Source organism: Cnephaeus nilssonii, assembly GCF_951640355.1.
Source record: "Cnephaeus nilssonii genome assembly, chromosome: 20".
NCBI classification, from domain to species: domain Eukaryota; kingdom Metazoa; phylum Chordata; class Mammalia; order Chiroptera; family Vespertilionidae; genus Cnephaeus; species Cnephaeus nilssonii.
The window spans coordinates 9352431-9376005 of record NC_137091.1 but is presented as its reverse complement, the minus strand read 5'-3'; the positions used below and the strand labels follow the sequence as shown (position 1 = coordinate 9376005).

General features: G+C 54.5%; 1 protein-coding gene across 1 annotated transcript in view; it reads left to right on the top strand.

Moving 5' to 3' along the window:
- The window catches only part of VAC14 (VAC14 component of PIKFYVE complex), a 97318-nt gene that overhangs the window by 17616 nt on the left and 56127 nt on the right, over nucleotides 1-23575 (top strand). The window contains exons 4-12 of the mRNA XM_079760061.1: nucleotides 415-477; nucleotides 834-941; nucleotides 1459-1568; nucleotides 1856-1962; nucleotides 3224-3358; nucleotides 3834-3986; nucleotides 8876-8939; nucleotides 15498-15642; nucleotides 15908-15973. Of these exons, the coding sequence (XP_079616187.1) occupies nucleotides 415-477; nucleotides 834-941; nucleotides 1459-1568; nucleotides 1856-1962; nucleotides 3224-3358; nucleotides 3834-3986; nucleotides 8876-8939; nucleotides 15498-15642; nucleotides 15908-15973 (951 nt within the window). The remainder of the gene's footprint in view (nucleotides 1-414; nucleotides 478-833; nucleotides 942-1458; nucleotides 1569-1855; nucleotides 1963-3223; nucleotides 3359-3833; nucleotides 3987-8875; nucleotides 8940-15497; nucleotides 15643-15907; nucleotides 15974-23575) is intronic.

The window sequence follows — 23575 nt, the reverse complement described above, 5'->3', positions numbered from 1 at the left end:
GTTCGTGGAGCTCCCGCCCAGGCACCAAGCTCTGCTGCCGGCTGATGCCGTAGTCACAGCTGGAGTATCAGCCTCACGGCTGCCTTGGCCCCCACCTCCAAGAGTGGAGAAAGGACCCAGCAAGTTAAGTTCCAAAACCCTGAGAAAGGCCGACAGGAAGCAGCCTCCTGACCCAGGGGCAGCAGGTGATGGGGCTTCCAGCAGGTCCCAGAAGTCCCTGACAGAACGGGATGGCCAGCAATCTCAGTTCCTTAGCCAGGTCCCATTTTTCCCATCCTACTTGCCCTGCCTTCCTTCGATTTATTCACCAAAAGAGGAACCCGTTCAGTGTTCCGAGCTGCACCGGGGCCTTGGCCGTGGGTTTTCCATAGATGTCATGACCTCTGCCATCTCTCTCCTCTGTGTCTCTCGTAGTTGGCTGCTGACCCAGACCCCAATGTGAAAAGCGGATCTGAGCTGCTAGACCGCCTTTTAAAGGTATTTGTACTCGATTCCCACTTTTCTTTCTAGAATCTATTTCTCACATCTGTCTGTACAACTTATAAATTCTATCACTGGGACACTCTTCCTAATTTGTTTAAATTTGTTCATTTACATGCAGTAAAAGTCACTCTTTGATGTACAGTTCATTGATGTTTATCCTTAACTTGGCTGGGCTTGATGAGTATGGACTTACGTCACCAGCACAAGCAAAATACAGATCCGTTCTGTCACCCATTTCCCTCTGTGGCTGCCTGACCCCTGGAGCCAGCCCTGGGCAGGACTTGGGCCAGGTCAGGCAGCCCCTGCCTCTGGCTCACTGAGCAGCTCACGAGCCTTTGATCCACACACAGGACATCGTGACGGAGAGCAACAAGTTTGACCTGGTGGGCTTCATCCCCTTGCTGCGGGAGAGGATCTACTCCAACAACCAGTACGCCCGGCAGTTCATCATCTCCTGGGTAAGGGCCGGCCCCAGCACTTTCTCCAGCCGTGACGAGCCTCGGGCTTGGTCACATCTGCTCTCTGGATACCTGGCTAGGTTCTGTGGCTGCAGAGGAGCCTCATTATTAATCTCATAGCCAGTGACACCAGATAATCTGAGCACACGTTTATTCAGCTTGTCCCTGGTGAGGATACAATTCTTTCCTTTTTCTGAGAAACTCCAATTTCCCTTTAAAGCCAATAGGCTACTTCTGGCAGTCACACCTCTTCCGGCTTGTCTGTCCCTTCCCATGTACTCCCCGCTCCCCAGGGCATCTGAATTTCCTGGTGGTTACATTACTGTTCCCCTGCACTTTTAACCAAAGCCGTAGCTGCTAGTACTTCTCTGCCCGCATGTGCAGGGGGCACCTGCAGTGCCAGGAAACGCTGCCTCAGCAGGCCCTTCTCACTGCCCAGGCCCAGCGGGTTGGGGAGGAGGAGGCGATGGCTCCGGGTTGGTGTAACATTCCCTCCTGGTTTCTTCCCCTGCGTCAGATCCTGGTTCTGGAGTCCGTGCCAGACATTAACCTGCTGGATTATTTGCCAGAGATCCTGGATGGACTCTTCCAGATCCTGGGTGACAACGGCAAAGAGATTCGGAAAATGTGAGTGGAGGAAGGAGGCAGGCAGCTGCCACCATCCGGGGCCCCTCAATGCGCACACGTATCCCACACTAGCAGGCAGGTGGCAGCAGAACAAGAAGTTCCTGCTTTTCTTCCTGGTTTACGTGCTTCCCACCATGAGGAGCTAAGAGCTCAGCCCCCTGCCTCTGACAAATTCATCTGACAAGTTCATCTAACAAGTTTAAAGTGTCGTTCTATCTGGGTGGTCAACCCAGAGCAGAAATGGGCCCTGGCTGCCATATGCTACGTCCCTTCTCTCTCGTTGGCAGGTGTGAAGTAGTCCTTGGAGAATTCTTGAAAGAAATTAAGAAGAACCCCTCCAGTGTTAAGTTTGCTGAGATGGCCAACATCCTGGTGATCCACTGCCAGACCACGGGTGAGTGTGTGAAGGCCCAGGCACCACCACCCCCTCGGAAGCTCCTTTCTCTCTCACCGTCTGGGATAGAGTCCGGGTAGGAGTGGGAACCAGCGCAACACGATCCTGAGCAGTGGAGCGCCGGGTTCTTGTGAGAGAGATTTGGGTTCTCTGTCAGCATGGAGGCCCTTTCCTTGGCCAGACCCTGGAGGGGGTGCAAAATCTGGAGGCCCTCTTGGTGGGAAGCCCGGCCTTAGCACCGTGAATTGAAATGCTTGGGGTTAGAATTGTGTTTCCGTTAGCTTCTGTTGAGGATCAAACCACTGCAAAATGTAACTGCTTGACACAGCAGACTTACTATTGGTCACGAGTCTGCGGTCCGATGGTGGTTCTGCTCACCTGGGCGAGGTGTGGCTGGGTTTGGCCATGCACCTACAGTCAACTGGAGGGTTAGCTGCAGCTCCATGGTCTAGGGTGGCCTCACTTGAGTCTGGTAGTTGACTGGCTGTCACCTGGGTCCATGTGTCCTTCCAGCAGACCAGCCCAGTGCACACATATAGAAGTGAGCAAGGCCTTTTGAAGCTTAGGCTTAAACCAGGCACATCATCACGTTACCACCTTCTGTTGGCCAAAGTGGCAAGGCCAGCCCAGAGTGAAGAAATGGACTCACCCCTTGATGAGAGAAGCTGGGCAACCCCATTGTGGTGGGCACGGACACAGAGAGGGGTAGAGAATCGTGGCTGCTCCCCCAGGGCACCTACTCAAATCTGTGAGTCTGGGACTTTCTCCCAGGAGCAAAAGAATCACAAAAGCATTTTCTCCCATGGCCATTCTATCTGAGCATTTCAGGCACACGTGCCCCTGGGCCTCCCATGGGTGTGGCATGCTGGATTCTTTCAGGTGTCACGTTACAGCGGGGCCTGGCCTCTGTGGGCCACAGTAGCAAAACAGCTGGAGGCAGAGCAGCACACAGCTGGAGCATTGGTGGTTCAGTGGTAGAATTCTCGCCTGCCACGCGGGAGGCCCGGGTTCGATTCCCGGCCAATGCAGCAGCTGGAACCTTTTTTGGCAGCTCCTTGTCTGCCACAGGTTGTTGCTCCATTCCAACATGAAACTGTATGAACTCAGGGGAGGCAGAAAGCAAGGGTGAGAGAGTACTGGTGCGGCCAGCAGCAGCATAAGCCCTCAGGACTTCCCAGTCCCATCTGTGGGCATGGTCAGCGGGAGGGAGCATTTCGCTGCTCGTGCTGACCGTGCTGGAACCCGCCCCTCCCTCTGCCAGATGACCTGATCCAGCTGACAGCCATGTGCTGGATGAGGGAGTTCATCCAGCTGGCCGGCCGGGCGATGCTGCCCTACTCCTCTGGGATCCTGACCGCCGTCTTGCCCTGCCTGGCCTACGACGACCGCAAGAAAAGTATCCTTTGCTCTGGAGAAAGGAAACGAGAGCAGCCCCACAGGGCGCTGTAAAGTTGCGGATCCTGGAGTGGGGTGGGTCTCCCTTGGGATGGGCACCTCCAAATAGTCCCTGGGATCAAGGGAACAGGAGGTGTTGCTGAACACAGACTGGGAGCGCCAAGACAGCCCCGGAGCTGTCCCTGCTTGCTTACAGATCTGGAGCAGCTCTCCTGCCCCACGCTTCCAACCCCTGAGCTCACACTGCCCAGCCAGGCTGGGGAAGTCCTGTTGGTGGGACGTCCACCAGGAAGGGGCCCTACAAGTCACAGGGGCATCTGGAGGGGACACCAGTGTGGCAGGAGGACATGCACTCTGTTCAGACTGCCGTCTGCCCACTAACATACCTCTGAAGAGGACCGAGCCCTCACCGATGCCAGTGCACTCGGGCTTAGGGAAGCCCCAGATGGGGATGCTCCTTACATCAGTGGACCCAGGCATCAAGGAGGTAGCCAACGTGTGCAACCAGAGCCTGATGAAGCTGGTCACCCCTGAGGACGATGAGCCTGAGGAGCCAAAGCCAGTGGTGCAGAGGCAGGCAGACCCCAACCCCGACGACTCCTTGGCGAAGCAGGAGGGGCCAGGCAGTGGTGAGTAGGCTTTGCCTCCTGCCCCTCACCTCCCAGGCCGGGCACCAGGGAACCAGAGGTCGTAGTTGACTTGGGGCCTCACTGACTACTTTCCATATGTTAACTCATGACAACCCAATAAGGTAGGAAGTGCTATTATCCCCGTTCGACAGACGGACACGGGAAGATAGATCACACAACCAGGACCTGGCAGTTGCTAAGTAGCAGAGTTGGGATTTGAACCCTGGCAGTGTGTCTGCAGAACCTGTGCTCTTAACCCTTTTGCTTTAAAAGCCATTACTCCTCTCCTGAATCCTTCCCTGGGCTCAGCTACAGAAATCGTTTTCCGTGTGGGAAGGGTGGAGCGTGGCAGTACAGGTCTCTTGAATCTTGGCTGTAGACATGCAGCCGCCCAGAAGCTGGCTGCTCTTACTGTGCCCGTCATCCTCACAGAGGGAGCTTATTCAGTCCGTGGGAATTCTGTCAAAATCAGTGTCCTTTAAAATATGAAATGGCTCTGCTCTCCTTTCAGACTCCTTTAGCATCATTGTCTTGTTTCTCTGTAACATGAAGAAAACCATGTTTGACCCTCTAAATGTCGTCTAGAACTGACTTTTTCTCTCTCTCGGATGTCTGTCCTCACTGAGAGGTCACTGATCAGCTTTGGGGAGACGTGCTCCTTTACAGAATCAGCCAGGGAGTAAATTGATGCGGAACCTACTCAAATCTGTGAGTCTGGGACTTTCTCCCTGGAGCGAAAGAATCACGAAAGCATTTTCTCCCATGGCCATTCTATCTGAGCATTTCAGGCACACGTGCCTCTGGGCCTCCCATGGGTGTGGCATGCTGGATTCTTTCAGGTGTCACGTTACAGCGGGCCTGGCCTCTGTGGGCCACAGTAGCAAAACAGCTGGAGGCAGAGCAGCACACAGCTGGAGCATTGGTGGTTCAGTGGTAGAATTCTCGCCTGCCACGCGGGAGGCCCGGGTTCGATTCCCGGCCAATGCAGCAGCTGGAACCTTTTTTAGCAGCTCCTTGAAAAAGGAAACTTTGGGAGATAAGTTAGTAGGAGCCTCCCAAGGCAGGAGCTTTCTTTCTGAGAGATATTAGAAGAATCCCAGGCATAGACCTATTTTGTGAACTTACACTGATGTATGAGTATTTTTTAATCTTTTCATTTTTGATTCTTGTTTTAGAAAATTTGGAAAGGGGGGGGAAATATAAAGAAGCAGGACTGTTCCCACCAAGAGGCAATCAGTATTATGATTTTGGCGTATTTTTTGCATTGTATGTATTTGAGGTCATACAGCTTATACAGGGTGGGGCAAAAGTATATGGCAACCAGTCAGGCCTCTGGAAAGGAATCACCATCCTGTCGTCGAGGTAGCAGCTGGGAAACCAGCTGGAGCGTTGGTGGCTCAGTGGTAGAATTCCTGCCTGCCACCCAGGAGGCCCGGGTTCCATTCCTGCCCAAGGCGGCATAATTATCTCAGGTTTTAGATAGCTTTCCTTAGCTTTCTGGAAACAGCTCCCTGCTCAGGAGAATCTTATATTAACCAAGATGCATCCAGGCAACTTGGCTTCAGATTTTACTGCCTCATAAACAGCCTTTCGGCAGACACAAAGCTCACTTTACGGTAGTTCCCAGCGATGGCAACAGCTAATTTGGGGCTCCGCATCCACTCCAGCCCTGCTTGTAACTAACCAGCACTTTACCAAGGTGCCAGGAGAAGGTGCCAGCAAGCCGGAAGAGTGATGATTTAACTGGTTGACGGGTTCATCCCAACCTCCCCGCTTCCTCCAGTTATTCTGTTCCTCTCCTCCAACCAGGTCCTCCTGGAGAAGGCAAGAGCCTCCTGCCTGCTCTCCCTCGCCTCGTGTCTCCCTCCCGGGCTCAGTCTGTGTTTCTGTGTCCCACAGCACACCTCGTTCTTCACTGCACGCCTCTGGCCACGCCCATGGGAGGCTTGTCAGCCAGGCCTTCTGTGCATGAGCACGCACTCACACACACAAACTCACACCACGCCTCTCACCACGGGGCTCCGGTCGGGACAGGCTCACGTGGGTGCCACGCTGCTCCCAGCCCTCTCTGCTTTCTCTGGCACTCCCTCAGCCCTGCTGCCGGTGGGGGTCCAGTGCAGGGTCCCTCTCTGACTCTGAGTTCCTGTGGCATGTGATGTGTCTTCCCTGTCCCTCTCCGTGACATTCCCTAATGGTCTCATGTGCCGTGACCTGGATTCTGGGGCCAGAACCACCTGCCGGTGTCCTGGCTCTGTTAACCTATCTGTTGCCCTTGGGCAAGTGGCGTGGTCTTTCTGTGCCTCACATTCCTTGTTTGTTAAATAGGACAACAGTGATGACACAGCCCACAGTGTGAGGGCGAGTTTCAGACAAGAGTTTTGCATGTAAAGCTCTTAGCACATGAGAGAGGCACTCAGTTACAGGTGCTGTAGGGTCTGGTTGCTTTCATTCCGGTTATAATAGATCCATCTCCTTAGCAGTGTTCTCCCTTGTGTTTATCACTAGCCTTGCCCAGGTGGGAACGGGCCCCTGCTGGGTCCTAAAGGAGGGGAAGGAGAGGGTCAGGGGTTGAGGTTCATGTGGCAAGTGAGGAGCAGAGCTATAAATAGGGCTGCCATGGAGGGCTGGTGACTGTGGGGCAGCATGTGATGGATCCATCCACTGCGGAGTTCTGACGCGGTGGGTGTATCAGCACCTCCATGGGCTCTGCAGATGCAGGCGATGAGGCCTGGAACCTGCCTGCAGGAGCTCAGGGCAGGGCTGCAGGTGAGTCACCATGTGACTCTGGGCGTGGTCACAGGGTCCTGCCAGGCTCCAGGGAGGTTATTTGAACTGGATCTTTTCTTTCTCTCTAGCTTCCACTCTCCCCCCATCCTCACCCCCATTTTATACTCTAATTATAAAGGAAATACATGTTCCCTATAGAGATTTTGGGGAAGAAACAGACATTCCTACTGGGCAAAAGCAAAATGTAAACAAGTTAAATATATTGTCTGACAGATATATTTAGCAGCGTGCATCAAAAGCCTTAAATATTTAATTTTTTTCTTAGGAAATAAATAGGTAAGGTTTTTCCTTTTCAACACCTAACAGGTGGTAGCCCATTGATTGTCACAGCAAGCCTGTGGTGTCGACACTGTCATTATCCCACTATGCAGGTGAGGAACAAGTCAAGTAACCTGCCCAAGGGTCACACAGCCATAAGGGGGGGAGTGAAGGCTCACACCCAGTCCCAGGGACCTCAGAGTCTCTGCTCATAGCGATGTTTACACTGCGGTTCTCTGACGAGGAAATTAATACAAAAGGGCAGCCGAAGGTGCTTGGCCTGACCGGGGATCCCAGAATTGCAAAGGAAAACAATGTATGATTTTTATTCGGCTTGGCAAACATTTAGAAGATTACTGATACCCCTGTGGGGGCTTTGTGGGAATGACTGTTACTCCGTACTTGAATATATATCAGTAGAACCCTCCTAAAGGGCCACTTGGCAATATTTGTTGGGGTGTCAGATGCCTGATCATTCTACCAGCAGCCTCCGTGTTCATGAGATCTGGAGAAATGCTTACCCTCGTGCGTAAGGAAGCACGGGAGGATGTAAACGAAATTAGGAAACAATCGAAATTAATTGGAAGCCAGTTTCCGACATCACATCATTTCATCTATAAATATGTGTGTTTCTGAAAGACGAGAGGGGAGAGGCCGCCAGAGGCATGGAGCTCCAGCTGCTCTTCCAGGCTGCTGGTCCAGGCCGGCCTGCCCCCCCTTCACCACACATCCTCCCCTGTCCCTGGGGCTGCTCAGCAGGTCCAGCTCATGCCCAGCCCTTCCTGCCCCACCGCGCTGTGCCACGTCCTCCAAAGGTTCTCTCAGCTCAGATTTTCTGTTGAACGTGGAAATAAAGGTCCCCTTACTAGGGGGTAGCTTCACATCCATACCTAGAATAGCACCGCTCTAAGACATAGTACACAGTGGGAAAAGCAAGTAACAAAAGACAGTCTCTGATCCCATTTATGTTTTCAAAACAAAAAGGAGGATTAGCAGCAGATGAGAGGGTACCTGCCTAACTGGTTCAGTCGTTTCCTGCACGCAGAGTGAATATCAAAGGCTGAGGAGCGACAGGCTTGGCTTTGTTTTTGACATTTTTAGAGTGAGAAAATGTTTTACTTGTATAATTTAAAACTGTTCAGAGGCCAAGGCTGGTACCATTTGAACAATATACGTAATAATAGTTTTAATTTTAACCCACAGAATAAAATATCTATGGGTCCATAATGATACGGATGGATGGATGGATAGATGGATGGATGGATGGATGGATGGATGGATGGACGGACGGATTGCTGGATAAATGGAGAAGAGACAGCTCTTCCTTATAGCTGGTAGCTGTTTAGCCTTTTCGGGAATTGCCAGTCTGGTTTCATTCCCACCAGCAGTGTCTAAGGCTTCCAGTTTCCCCACATCCTCACCACCAAGTGTTACTATTACCTCTCATGTATGTTAGCCATCCGAGTGGGTGTGAAATGGTATCTCACTGCGGTTTTGCGTTGCATGTACCTGGTGGCTAATGATGTTGAGTGTCCCAGAAGTCATTTTTAACATCCATTGCCCGCGGGCCAGAAGTCCCTTCTGACCTTTCCCAGATGTGCCCGGTGCTGGTGTCCCTCTCCTTGTGAGGTCACGTGCCTAAACTCGTCCAAGCATGGGTCCTATCCCCACGCTTTGGGGAATGAGCAGCCTTGGGTCCTCAGGGCTCCAGAACCATGTTCCTTTTCCAGGGCTGGAATCAGGTGTGGGGGACCGAGAGTCTGTGTTTTTATAACCGGGATCTTGTTCATTCAGAAGACCCCAGCAGCCTTTAGCATGACACGTTATTCCTCTTACTCTCCCAGGAGGCCCCGATGTTTCTTGTGACTCCAGCTTCAGTAGTGGCATCAGTGTCTTCTCTCCAGCCAGGTGAGTGGGTTGTTCAGCCAGAGGTGTTTGTGGAAAGCGAGCAGCCTAGACCTTTCTGGGTGCAAGCTGCGTGGGGCCACCACTTATGGGCACAGGAGGTGCCTGATGGAGGGGATCTGAGACACAGAGCAAGCCCACCCCACCCAGCTCTGATGGACAGACAGCTGTCTGAGGGGAGTGGGGATTAGAAGCTCCTGCAGGTCAGAAGCATAACTAATACGTGGTGACTACAGTAGGACACTTGCAGACACCGCTGCCCAGCACCTTTTGCTTGTCCAGGAGGATGTGGGGCTGACAAGACTGACAATGGGAAGGCTGTGTGAGGACAGTCTGGGTTACAGGCGGCAATTGGTGGAGTCTAAGAGTGCATGGACACGGACTGTGTGGGCAGCAGAGGTGTCCTCTTCTAGGCTCCTGGTTCGGCTGTAATTGCACAGCCTTCCACATGGGGGCAGTGCAGGCCAAGCATGAAGATCATTCCCTTCCCTCCAGCCCCCTCCCTAGTCTGCAGGGTGATGGCATTCCCCTGGGGAAGGGATTATCACCGTGCTGTCCTTGTCTGAGTAACTCTAAGGACATGGCCCATCTCGCTTTTTCCTTGGGTGGAATTGGCACTGGTGGGGCCGGAGTGGATGGCGATTCTCCTGCAAAGGGTTTCTTCCCTTTGAACTCAGGCCTGGAAAACCAGTCACTCAGCAAGGACAAATGAGCACTCAGTCCCAAGAGGCTCTGTTCTCCCCAGACCCTTGGATCTTCCCTCCTTTTACATCATTTTCCACATATTCTTGTCTCTAAAGACCCTGTGCATGTTTTCTAAGCGTGTGGGTGCTGATTATAAACATGCACTACTCCTAGGACCATTCGCATGTTGTTCGAGCAAACCAGTAAGCATCCTTCATTCACTCGTTTCAGTTAGCTGTCGTGCGCTCCAGCCCCTGCCTGTGTTCAGCCCTGCAGGTTCCAAGGGGGAGATACCGCCCCTGAACATGGTCCTTGACCTTGAGGTTCTCTGTGGGGAGGCAGAAAAATAATCTGGAAGTTACCAGAAAGGGTAGTGATTGCTATGACAGGGGACTCTGGTGTTGGGGGCAAGCGATAGCGCCTGAGCTGCGGCTGGAATGGTGGCTGACGGGGATGAACACTCGGTGGCTGGGTGCTTCCTAAGCCCTTGCCGTGCCGGCTACTTTGTGTCACATCAGTAGACTTCGCCGATGTTCCAATCCCATGGGGTCCGTGGTATTATTGTCTCCATGTTAGGGCTGAGGAGGGACAGGAGATCCCGGAGCTGCTGTGCAGAGAACTCACGTAAGAAGGACTCGGGAGGGTGCAGACTGGTCAGGAGGACTAGACGCTCAGCCTGAAGGGGTGGCAGTATAGGGAGGAAGTTGGATCGATTTGAGATCTGTTTTGAAGGTAGAACTGACAGAATCTGCTAATGGGATGGAGCGAAAGGAGAGAAGTGACAGAAAGAATAACTTCTGGTCTGGGGCTTGAGCCAAATCAGGATACTATCCCTGGTGTCATTTCCCAAGCCGGAAGGAGGGGCAGGTGAGTGAGAGGGCCACTCGGAGCTCTGTCAAAGGTGGCTCTGAACATCCCCTAGAGTGGTTAAGGGGGCAGGTGTGGGTGGTGAATTCTGGAACTTGGGGGAGAGGTCTGGATGGAGAAGCAGGGAGACAGTGTCCCACAGAGGACATAGACTTGTGTTCTGAAGGCTGTGGGAGCCAGCAGTCCAGGCGGGAGTGAGGGAGCAGACCTGTGGTTTAGAAGACCCTCTGGCAGCCGGGGGAGGATAGATGAGGGAGAGGGCAAACTGACAGCGGAGAGGCCTGTTGCAGACGTGTCACTGTAACCTAGGCTACAGGGATTGTCCTAGTCCATGGGAGTCCGTGTTGTGCCCCCACCCCCACCCCCACCCCGCCTCACTGCACCAGGCGGCAGGTCCTCCTCTCTCGTAGTGGTCCTCCTCTTTCTAGGCGTACATCCTGGCTCCGCCTTGCCTGGTGTGCGGCCCTGGGCAAACAGCTTGACCTCTCTCAGCCTCGGCTTCCTTGTTTGGAGACTGGGTGTGATGATGGTACCGCCTTCATAAAGGCCTGAGCTTAAGTGAGCTGAGCCATGTCTAGCACATAGGATGGGCCTGGCCCACAGAAAGCACTTTACACACTCTAGCTGTAATTGTTATTACGGGAACCTTGTTATCAGCCCCGCTTTACCAATGAGGAAACAGGCCCAGAGAAATTGACTTTTGCCCGAAGTCACTCAGCTAATTAGTGGCCAGGGTGGAACTCCAGAGCCCACGCGGTAACCTCTGTTGCTCGTGGCTGGAGAGCTGCAGGATTGGCCCCGTTAACTCGCTGACCAGGAGCTGACAGGCTTTCCGTGTGAGCAGGCTTCTGCTCTGATGCTGAGGCCGTGGTGTGGGACGTTCAGTGCGGGTCCCTGGAAGCCGGGGGCCTGTCCATAAACTAGGCAAGCACACAGATCTAGAAATCGTGCTTCCCCACTTTCAGCATCTGCTGATTGGAAAAAAGGTAGAAACAACTCTCTTTTTTTTCTTTTTCTTTTTTAGTTTTAGCTTCCTTTTGATTTGGTTAGAGATGTGACATATGAGTACTATAAAGAGTTAGACATTACAGAAATAAAGGGCTGCCTCCCAGAGAGAACCACTGGAATTTGTCGTTATTTATAGGTAGTATCGGAAGCATTATTCAGTAAAGAGGTATTTTAATAGCCACTGTAGCGCCATGCATTTGGAAATTTTAGCACATATACAAGTAAGACATTCGTTATGAGATGCTTTATTAAAAAAATGCTCAGCGAAAATGGCGTTTTGCAGACACCTTGAAATAACTCAGAAGCCCCAAGAGTGATTAGTCTAGACTTTTTGGAACCCACGCAGAAACGTGTTTTAAACTGAATAAGCCAGGGCGGCGGGTGCCCCATCCCGGGCTCCAGCCCAGCAGCTCAGGGGCTGAGCACACCACGCTGCATGCACTCTCCAGGAAGGGCCCACGTTTCCAGAGTCCTCGCTCCCCACTGAGCATGCTCAGAGCCCAGCACACAGCAGCCCACCCCACCTGGTGAGCAGCCCAGAGCCGCCTCAGAGGCGGGTGGGATCATCAGTTCTCCCTTTCCCAGCGCTGAGATCAGTCTCCTGGTGTGCACCTGCTTCCCTCGACCTTTACCTCCAGCCAGTCACGGGAGTGACACCCAGGGAGGGTGTCTCCAGCTGAGAAATGAGTTCTCCGTGCTTCTCTCAGCCTCAGTTTCCTCATCTGTGCATTGAAGGATCAGGGTACATGAACTGTGAGGTCCTTTCAGGTATATAGCTGTGGTTGACACCTACCCCTCCAGCAGCCCGAAGGTGCCCATGTCTGGGAGGTGTGCTGTGGCTGGCGTTTGCTGTGAGAAAAGTCAGAGGCTCTTATGCCAGTTCGCATACAGACTCCTTAAAATCCTCCCTTTGTTATGTGGCCCTGACAGTGCCACCTGAGGGAGATGCCATGGGTTGGTTCTTACTTTCTGCCCTCAGAGACACTGAGCTGGCCAGAAGCATCTCAGGACCACTGTGAATGAAGGAACCCGGCTGGCCAAGGGACCGTCCAGCCTGGGGCCCCCTTCAGATTACTAGATTTGGGGTGTCCCCCATAGACACCAGCTTCCCCAGTGTCCTCTCTCCCTAATGGAGACTTCGTCTGCCCTCCTGATAAGAAGATACACTGAAAAGTGTGTGACAAACCCTTTCTCCCTCCACCATGTGGGGCTGCCATCCTGCTGCCCCTGCCAGGGGACAGTTGGAAACGATGCCACCGTGGACTCTTCTGAGCCTGGCCCTTTCGGGCAGCGGGTGCCGTGTGGTCAGGGAGGCCAGCCTGGACTCAGACTGCCCAAATTCAGATCGCCGGCTCCACCACTTCCTGGCTGTGTAACCTTGGACAGGTTACTGGTGTCTCTGTGCTTCCGTTTCCCCGTCTGCAGAATGGGAATAACATTGTATGGGCCTCTGAGGGACATAAGCGAGGCTCTGCAGATAGAGCTCAGCACAGTGCCTGACACAGAGTATTTACCCAAGAAACGTGTGTTATCATTTCCAATACCACGTCCTCCTCATTGTTATCGGAGCCCTGCGTCTCCCCCACCCCCCAGCCCAAGGTTCATACACACCACAGGGCCTGAACTGCCAGTGGAGTGGGTGTGGGGGGGAGGGGATGGTTTGAGCTGGGCTTGGCACTGCCTTCCTCCCCCCCCAGCAGCTCAGGACAGTGCTACATCAGTGCAGCTCGGAGTCCCCAGGCAAGTAGAAACAAGGCCCCTCCTCCCGGGGCGCCTTCGCAGGCAGCCGGCAGCCAGAACGTGCGCTCCTGCTGGGGACAGGGACTCACCCAGGCCTGGCCTGGGGCTCGGGGAGTGAGGGAAGCACGGGCGGAGGGTTGGTTTCTGTTCATTCCCTCTGCCCCCGAGCTCCTGCCTTGGTGAGGCCTTGGGCTGTGTAGGCTCCTGGAGCTCCTGCAGCCCGGGGTCCCTCTGGCAGGGAGAAGAGCAGTGAGGGAGCTCACCGCAAAGAGCCGGTAGGGGGCCAGCAGGATGGGCAAAGTAGGACTGGGAGATAAGACAGTAAGTAGATCTGGGAGGGAGAGGGAATGTCTAGGAAAGGGTGAGACAAAGAAAATGCTTAGGAAGCCCTGGGTGGGCTGCCAGCCTGCTGCTGTGGAGCTGTGCTGTCCACGTGGAAGCCGCTGTCCCGCGTGGCTCCCGAGCTGTGCAGTCACCATGAAACGCACTGGGTTGCACAGCCTGGGGCACAAGAAAAATGTAAGGCACCTTGTCAGTGACCTCTATGTTTTATATCAGTTACATGTTGAAAGGGTAATATTTGGGGTATATTGGGTTAATTAAAATGTGTTCATTTCCCCTGTTTCTTTTTACTTTTTAATGCAAAACCAGAAAACGTTAAATTCCATATGTGGCTCCCATTCTATTTCTCTTGGACAGTGAGCATGAAAGAGAGGTTGAGTGAGAGGGTGATGGGGGCCCGCAGGTGCCGCCCCAAGTGGTCTGTGCGGGAGTTCCCTGCCTGTTTAAGGCCACTAAGGTCCTAGACCAGTGATGGGCAACCTTTTGAGCTTGGTGTGTCAGACTTCGCCAAAAAACTGAGCATAACTCGGGTAGTGTGTCACTTTGAGGAAAAAACTACAAGACTCTAGTCGCAAATGTTTCATCCTCAGGAGCAGCAAATGTTTCATCCTTGGCATGTGGCCGCGTGTCATCAGAAATGGCTACGCGTGTCAGTGCTGACACGCGTGTCATAGGTTTGCCATCACTGTCCTAGATGCTGGATGTCCTCGGGAGACCCCAGGAACTTCCCACCTCGGGGCTCCCGGGGAAATCTCAGTGGCAGCCCTGGCCAGAGGCTCAGGCCTTGTGCTGCCAGAGGATGGAAGTGCCCGGTGTAGCCCCCGAAACAAGCACTGTGGGGAACCATCAGACCATATTAGGTAGCAGTTCCGTTTAGCAATTACAAAGCTCAGAGCCGTGCCCTTTAGGAATTCACTTCAAATGAGCTTCAGAGAAGCTGCAGGCGGATTAGGGAAGCACAGGCATTGAGTTCCTGGTGCACATGAATAATTGAGCAGCCTGGAAATACCACGGAAGACCATTCTGTGCGGGCGGGAACTAAGGCCCGGCCTGGTCCTCGGGAGAGGCGGCCCTGTCACTCCTGTCGTGGCACCCGTGGGCGAATGCAGTGTGACGCATAGCCCCTCCCTAGCATCCTCGGGTTTTCTGCCCATGCCGTCCCCATCCCCGAAAACTCCAGCCTCTGGGCCCATGCTTCGGGCAGAGGCCTGATGTCCGTGTCCCAGCAGCACCAGCGCTCTCGGCTGCCCAGCAGGACTCCCTGCCTGGCGACCAGCAGGGCTTTGGCCAGTGAGGCCAGCGTCCGTGTCCCGCTGAAGCAAAGCACGTCTGAACAGCTGCGTTGCTCAGGCCGAGGCCGACTTTCCTGCCAACGGGAACGTCACAGTTTCAGAGGCAACTCAGGGCTTCTCACTGAGGCTGCCCCTGTGCTGAGTGCCCTGGGGGACGACAGACAAAAAGCCACAATCCCCGTCCTCCCTTGAGAAATGTTCTTCAGGTGCCTTGGGAAGGCGCTGTGGGGCTCAGGGGTGTTAGCAGGGCCTTTTCCTGGACTTTGTGGACGTGGTGGCTTTATCTGTCACAGAGGGTCTGGACTGAATGTGCTGAGGGTGCTCCCTGGCCTTCAGCCCTGAGGTCTGCGGGGGTCCAGCTCTGACACTCGAGAGGTTTTCTACCGTAGCAGCCAGGCTAGTGCTGGTCAAGAAAAGGGGGAGTGAGTGGGCACCCAGCAGCCTGGCCCTCTTCCTCCCGGTGTGGTTTCCAGGAGGGAGAGATAAGGCCTGGCGACCGTGTGTGCCGTCTGCGCTCTGCGCCAGGAGAGCAGGCAGGACGTGGTTCTGAGTGTGCGGGGCGGGGCGGGTGGTGCTGGGCTCGCTGGGGAGGGCTGCAGTGGCCTCAACTCCTCGGTCTCGCCCCCAGCGCTGAGAGGGTCCCGGTCACCCTCCACCTCGACGGGATTGTGCAGGTGCTGAACTGCCACCTCAGCGACATGGCCATCGGCATGATGACCCGGATTGCCGTCCTGAAGTGGCTTTACCACCTCTACATCAAGACTCCCCGCAAGGTGAGCCCCAGCCTCGTGGGCCCAGAGGTCCCTCCCAGCCCGGGGTGCTTTCCGGGTCCACCTTGGTTCCGAGGGCCTGCCCCTGCATGGTAGGGTCTGGGTCATTGCAGCTCTGGAGAAACCCTGACAAGCAGGGGAGTGGCAGGTGCTTAGGAACCTTCAGTGTCGGGGGTGGGGAAGGTGGTCCGTGCAGGGGACCCTGTCCGAGCTGAGCCCAGGCCTGGAGCGAGGGAGAGCTCACGGTGCTCTGCTCTCCGCTCCGCAGATGTTCCGGCACACGGACAGCCTCTTCCCCATCCTCCTGCAGACGCTGTCGGATGAATCTGATGAGGTAAGTGCACAACACCCCTCCCCTGTGACATGGCTTCCTGGCCGTCCCTTTGAATGACGTGGGCTCTTGCAGCTGAGAGGTGCTTGTTTTGTTCTCTTAAAGCAACACCCAGAAAGTGCCCTGTTCCTCATACCTGGTAAGATGCACCAGGCAGAGGGAAAGCTGTGTTTGCTGCCCTTGGCTTTGAGAGTAAGGATTCCTCCTCTGTTGGCTCCCTGGGTCAGGGCATCCGCGAGGAAACCAGTCTGCACAGGGAGCTCGCTGGCCCAGGATGGCAGTGGAGAGTGACAATGGGGAGCATGACTGTGGGTCAGGCGCCGAGTGCTAGGTCTGGCCTCGCTTCGTTGCCTGAACTTGAGCACGTCACGTCTCAACCCTGCATCTCCTTTCTCCCATGTTCAGTGGGGCAGTAAGAGCACATAGGTGGTGAGAATGAAACACTTCTCGGAACATGCCTCAGTGCCAGGCGGCGCGCATGCTGAGCACTGTGAGTGCTGGTTGTGCTATTCATTACAGCTGGGCTCCATTTTGACCTCAAGTTTGAAGTTGGAACCTTCTGCTTTGCTTTGTTGGGGTCACCAAGAGCTGCTGGTGCAAAGGCCCAGAGTCTGGCCCAGATTCCAGGCAGCGGTGTAACCCCGAGTGGGAAGCTGGCCAATGTGGGGGAGCTGGGCTCTGGGTCCTTCTGCCATCTGGGGGCTCCTCCAGCTGCACAACTTTCCCCACACTGTTCTCGGCAGCGTTCTGTTCCAGGGAGTTAGGGTAGGTGAGTCCTTTTTCAGGGGCAGGATTTGCAGCTGAGCATTGCCACTTGCCAGGATGGCATCCCGTCTCTACCCACGCCAGCTCCAGGCTGCAGGTCCGATGCTGGCTGCTGTGCCTTCGCACCCCTCCTTCCTTCTTCCAGGCCCTGGGCAGCCGTGGGCTCCAGGCAGAGCTGTTGTCCTCCCTGAGGCCGTGGGTCCCTGACTACAGACTCCCACAGTGCCCACTGGGAACGTGGGAGTGGACAAGGGCTGGAGGGTGGGGGAAAGAGGGAGGTGGCTCACAGCTTCCTATGGAGTAAGCCACCTCGGTCCTCCCTGGGCTGGTACCAGGTTTGTGTGGGGCCCTGTACCATGGCAGCTGTCCTCAGCCTACCCCTGAGCTGAAAGGAGATGCAGCCTAGCCAATGTCTGCCCCTGGGTCCTCTAAGGCAGCGGTCGCCAACCGGTGGTCCGTGGAGGTCCGAAAGGTTGGTGACCACTGCTCTGAGGTAATCGGTGTTTTCAGAAAAATCCGAAACAGATGGTCTGGGAATCTGCCCTTGACCCCTCCTGCATGCCCACCACATACACACATTCAAGCAGCCACACACGTGTTCAACCACACACGTGTGCACACACATCCTCTCTCCCTTTCCCCCACCACCACTGCAGTGCGAGCCCAGGTGGACTTGGCCCCGTTCTGCCTGAACCGAGAGTGACTCACTGCACAGTCACAGCCCTCATTTCAATACAAAAAGGAAGAGAAGAACTTGGCTGATTGGCTCCTTCCCTAGGATCTCACTGGAAGCAGCTGAGTTTTCAGTCTTTTAAATGGAGTGGTTTAATCCCATCCAGCTCTCTGCTTGCAGTTGGTTTTGTGTGCGTGAGCCTTTAGAGGGAGTGGGAGGAGATGCAGTCCATTAAACAGCTCTGTTCAGGTCTCGGCTGTGGAAACTCCATTTGCTGAAGCTCCAAATGTTGTCATAGCTTTGGGGCACATCTTGTGAGTCTCGGGTGCGGCTAGGATTGCACCTGCTCTTGGGGACAGTTGCGGGGGTGGGGTGGAGTGGGGTGGGGTGGGGTGGGGAGGAAAGAGTCCCTGCTTTCCCTCTAGGAATGGTTGGGACCTCGGTAAACAGTGGTGAGTCCTGATTCTGCCACATCCTGCTTCTTCACCAGAATCACATTCCTAAGCACCCCCTGCCCAGTCTCTTTGGCGACTTTGAGGGCTTACTGGGTACTTGGCAATGGACAGCCAGCCATGAACAAGACAATGGCCCCCTTCTCCTGGGATATCTAGAACAGCCCTGATATCAATATCTAGATCTCCCTGGGGTTCAAGACCCTGAAGGCCATTCAGTCGAATCAAACTACAGCCAAACGGGGGTGGGGGTGGTATAGCGGGTGGGGGGAACTTCCTATTAAAGGCTCCTGGAGTGTAACGGACACAACAGTCCCTGCAAGATCCTTTGTCCAGCCCGGGGCCTTAAGGCACACCTCTTCCCACATCTTGGATGATTCTTAATAGCAGCTTACTGTCTGAGCCATTACTCTGCCAGGGACTGCTACACCACTCGGAGTATTGAGAGAGGCCTCAGCTATTCTGTGGGAGAGGCCTTTTTGCAGTTCAGAAAACAAAGGCCTTGGGAGGTTAAGTAGCTTGCACACAGCTGGGACGTGGTGGAGCACACTCAGAACCAGGTCTATTGGACTCCAAAGCCCATTCCTTTAGTCACATAACTACCATGCCTGTGTTTCACCCCGGGCGGCCTGGCTACCCCCTACAGAACCAGCTGGGAGATGGGGAGCTCGTGTCTAATTGTATCATCCTCCTCATTTCTAGCCACTTTCTCTTGTCCTACAAGTTCTTGAGAAGAGTTCTTTTTGGGGTGTTAAGGGGTGTATATTCTGAAAAAGGTCTCCCTTTAGCCCCCAGACCCTTTGTCCAGTTTTCTTTTTGATTTCTAGAAGCTCTTTGTATATTGGAGACATTAGATTCATCATCTTGTTGCAAATGTTTTTCTCTCCCAGTATGATTGTGATTAAAGCACGTGCTTCTCGCCCTTGGTGAGAGCCGCTGGCCTCAGGAGACAGAGCGTACGCAGGTGTTAATGATGCAAGAGCTGGGCTCAGGGAGGGGCGGGCTGCAGAGACCTAGCTCTGCCCGCCACCAAGTTCCGTAGTCCCGCCGGCACCTGGCCCCGCGGGTATGTCTTGTCTGCTACTGGTCCTCCGTTCTGTCCCGGTGCCAGCTCAGTAGTACACAGCCTTCTGACATCCTCAGTTGTCTCTCTTTTCCCGTTGTTCAGGGTAAGTGGCTGTTTGCTCAGTACCGCCTGCTCCTTGCAGACTTTGTCTGAAATTCCCTGTCATCAGAAAGAATTTGAAGGTGTCAAATTGATATTCTTAGCACCAGAATAGAAATCCTCCCATTAGCTAAAGATCCACTTACTTGTTTTTACGTGACAGTGCGCCCTGATTCAACAGCGTGGAACGCAGGGCACATGCTCAGAGCTTCCTACTGTTCGCTGGTGGGGGGCTGGGGCCCCTTCTTCCCCTGCCGGGAAGATGCAGTTATTGGCTGCCTCCCGAGCCTGAGCTACCTGAGTGAGCTCTTCCCGGGAGCCCCAGAGGACGGGTCCTCTCCATGTTCCTGATGGTGTGGCTGGCCCGGGAGGGGCCTCAGGTCACTCCTCACCCCCACCCCACTCCCAAGCACAGCTATCTCCCACCCCGCATTTAAAATCCTCAAGGTGTAACGGTGGGTACTTGTCATTACACATTTGTTCTAACCCACAGAAGGTACACCAGGAGGAGTCCTAATGTAAACTATGGATTTGGGGGGATAATGATGGCATCAGTGTAGGTTAATCAATTATATCCAACGTGGTGGGGGATGGTGATAATGGGAGAGGCTATGCAGGGGCAGGTGTATGTGGGAAATCTCTGTGCCTCCCGTTCAGTATTGCTGTACACCTAAAACTGCTCTAAAAAATAAAGACTGTTTCAAACAATCAAACAAATGTAGCAGGTTTTTTTTGTTTGTTTGTTTGTTTGTTTGTTTTTTAAATATCAGTCTTAGGAGAGACCTGAAGGGAGTCTGGTTGCCTCTGACTGAACGTAGCATCCAGGCAGTTGGCCTCCAGACCTGAGCTTGAATCCCAGCTCCTGCCTCTTCTTCCCAGGGACCTTGGGCAGGGAGTCCAACCTCCCTGATTTAATAGATGGGACTAATGATGTCTACACTTGCCTCATAGGTCATTGTTTAAAGGGATGGTGAGCCCTAGCTGCTTTGGCTCAGTGGATAGAGCATTGGCCTGTGGACTGAAGGGTCCTGGGTTCCATTCCCGTCAAGGGCACGCATCTCGGTGGCAGGCATGTCCATCCCCAACCAAGGTCACGGTTCACGATGTGTCTCACATCAGTGTTTCTCTCCTCTCTGTCTCTCCCCCTCTCTTCCACTTTCTCTAAAAAAAAAATCAATGGAAAAATATCCTCGGGTGGGAATTACCAAAAAATAAGCAAATAAAGGAGCTTTTCACTAAAGCTCCTGCCCAGATCCTGGGCCATCGGAACAGCCTGTCTGTCATTACAAGTTCTTTAGGGAGAAGTTGGAGATGGGCTTTTTACTGTGATGAACTCTTCCCAACCCAGAGCAGGACTCATCCCGTTTATGTAAGTTGTCTAGTAAAGTTTCAGGGTCTTTTTTGTAGGTCTTGCTCATTATGAAGTTTACTATTGGTATTTCATATTTTTGTTGTGATTTTGAGTGGCATCCCTTTCTGGTAATACTTTCTCTGCAGCGACAGTGCAGCCTGGTGGTGAAGAGCAGGGCTGTGGGGTCTAGAGAGCCCAGAGTCCTGTCCCTGGCTCTGCCACATGTTGGTTGGCGTTGAGCAGGTGACCTAGCCTCTCCAAGCCCAGTTTCCTTATCCGAAAACCAAGAGTAATAGTGGAACCACTCTCCCAACTGAGATCATGAATGTAAAATGCTAGGCGCAGGCCCAGCACATGCAAATAAGTGGTAAATGTTGGCCCCTCTGGTGCTGGTGGTGATTTCTGTGAAAGGGCCCAACGCCAGGGACACTGAACTCAGGAAGATGGGCTCTGCGTTGCCCCAGATCCTTCCTGCCTTGGCTTCAGCAGCAAAAGCCGGGACGGAAGCTGATCTCTGTCTTCAGCACCACACAGGCCCCGGGCAGATGGCCAGGGTGGGCAGGGTGTTTGGGGGCTCATCATCCATCTCCAAATCTTAGAAAAAACAAAGGCGAAACAGTGGGCAGCAGAACTGGTGCCCTTCTCCCCTTCTCCACCTTCTCCGCCAGCCCCCGCACCCTGTGGCGGAGCTGCCTGGGCCGGAGCAAGGCCCGCTGTCAGCAGGTTGTGTTTGCGGCATCGCAGGTGGGAAGGCTCCCAGCGGCTGCTCGCCTAGGGAAAGGCGGAGGAATGACGTCATTGGGGAGCGCCGCATCAGGGCCTCTTGCCGCACCCTTGCTCAGAAGTAAAACCTTCCGATTCCAATGAGATCCGGTTCCATTGAGATCCACACCTCCCCAGACTTTGCTCAACACCTCAGAACTGGGGTGTCCTTAACACTTACCGCAGGTGTTTCCAGCCTAGAGGAAGCGCCCTTTCTCTCCCTAGTTTCAGAGCAACCATAAAGAGAATTGCTGATGGGAGTTTATAGCTTATGTGACTGGTATAGAAGCAGGGGAAAAAAGAATGAGAACCCTGGGAATTTGGAGGGTAGGATTGTGAGGGCATTATTTGTGGCAGTGCTAGAGTTTCCAGCTCAGCAACCTGCTAACTGCAGGAGAGCAAGGCTGGGGTGCAGCCATGACTTAGGAGGCTGGGGTGCAGCATGACTTAGGAGGCCGGGTGCAGCATGATTTAGGAGGCCGGGTACAGCCATGACTTAGGAGGCTGGGGTGCAGCATGACTTAGGAGGCCGGGGTGCAGCCATGACAGGAGGCTGGGGTGCAGCCATGACTTAGGAGGCCGGGTGCAGCCAATGACTTAGGAGGCTGGGGTTCAGCCATGACTTAGGAGGCCAGGTACGGCCATGACTTAGAAGGCCGGGGTGCAACCATGACTTAGGAGGCTGGGTGCAGCATGACTTGGGAGGCTGGGTTAGGGGGTAGGTCTAAGGAGTGATTTGAGGCACCTCACAAAAGTACTATGTACACCCCAGCAGGAGTGATGTGGCCTGTCCAGGGCAGGCCTGGGGCCTTCCTTCCCTGTCCTCAGTCCCCTGGAACATCTCACAAGTGCCCTGACCAGCCCTGGCTGAATCCTGAGAGAAGAGGGGCCATCAGCTCTGCTCTTTGGTATAAAACTCAGCCCATTGCCCACTGTGCTCAGGGCACTCAACCCCTCAGCTGCAGGGGGGCTGCAGGGAATAGGCAGGGCTGGATTTGAGGGACGGTTTGGGGGAGCAGGAAAGGGCTTCATCTGTTTTCATGGTCCAGGTCCCGGGAGAAGTGGAGCAGAACTGAAGGGCTTCTCAAACCTCTCACAGGAGAGCTCACCAGGGCCCGACAGAGAAACAGGTGGAGACTCATGTTAGAGGCCAGCAGGGTGGCAACACTGCTCACTCTGCCACCCTGACCGGCAGCCTGGCCCAGCCCCCGGGGCAGACTGGGGCGCTGCCTTTGGCTCCCTGTCTCGGGGAGCAGAGCCCTGTGGTCCCATCATGTCCCTTGATTTACCTTCTCCTAAGGAACCCTGTCACTTCGGTCTGGTGTGTGGTCAGCTGGGCCCAGGGACTCCTCTCTCTGCTTAAGGGGATTTAGTGAGTGACAGCAGGGACTCCCGCTTGGGCTCCCACTGGGGGAGGCCCAGACCTGAGAGCTGCGCTGTGAGGAGGGGCTGGGAAGGCTCTGAGTCCCCACTCGTTCCTCTCCTGACTCAGGTTCCAAGGTGACTGGGCTGCGCTCTCCTGTCCCAGGGGAGGGCTGCCGTTGGAAATTGGCCATCCCTCCAGGTCTGCCCAGAAATGAGGGCTCCCACTTCTTAGAGGCCCCTTCGTTGGAGGGCGGCTTTGAGAGCCTATGACAGCCCGCCCAACACCCCCACTGCTGGCTCCGTTCGGAAACCATGGTGGGTGCTGTGTGTCAGACCCCACGTGTCCATGGGAGGAGACTGGGACAAGGAGAGGGCGAAAACCCAAGTTTATGAGGTGGCTGTGCTGTTCGGGGGCATTGCATCTAGTGTCTTAATGAGCCTGCGGCGGCCCTGGAGTGGGTTTAATTTTCCCCGGTGTGACATAAAAGGAGATGCAGGCGTGAGGAGGGAACTTGCCAAGGTCACACCGCCAGGAGCCAGAATTGGCAGTCGCATCTGTCTGATTCCAGAACATCTAAAACCCCACACAGGGTGTGCCCTCACTGCAGAGCCACGGCCCAGCGGGTGGGGGCACCGCTTTATCCAGCCGCGCCTCCCACTGTGCCGGTCAGCGTTTTGTCCTTGACAGAGCGACAGACTGGTCGCACCTTCTCTCTGAGCAGTTGACTGTGACCTGCCGGGAGGCTGCCCTGGGCTGTGTGCTGACCCAGGGCCCCCAGCTCCCACCAGTCCCATCCAGGAGTGGGCCAGTGGCCGGGACGCAGAGGGGCGGTGTGGGAAGCGGCCGGTGGGGAGCAGGAGGGCGGGCCTCCGGTCCACGCTGCCCGCTCTGTGGGACCAGCAAGTCCATGGCGTCTCCTCACCTCAGTTTTCTTCCCTAAAATTCGGTTGGACTGGATTGTGTCAGTCCCATCCAGCTCCAACTCTGTGTGGTCCTGACCCCGCTCCCCGGAATACTAATGCGGCCTGCTCAAAAGTGGACAGTCTTCGGAAGAATGGGGCTTGTTTTTCC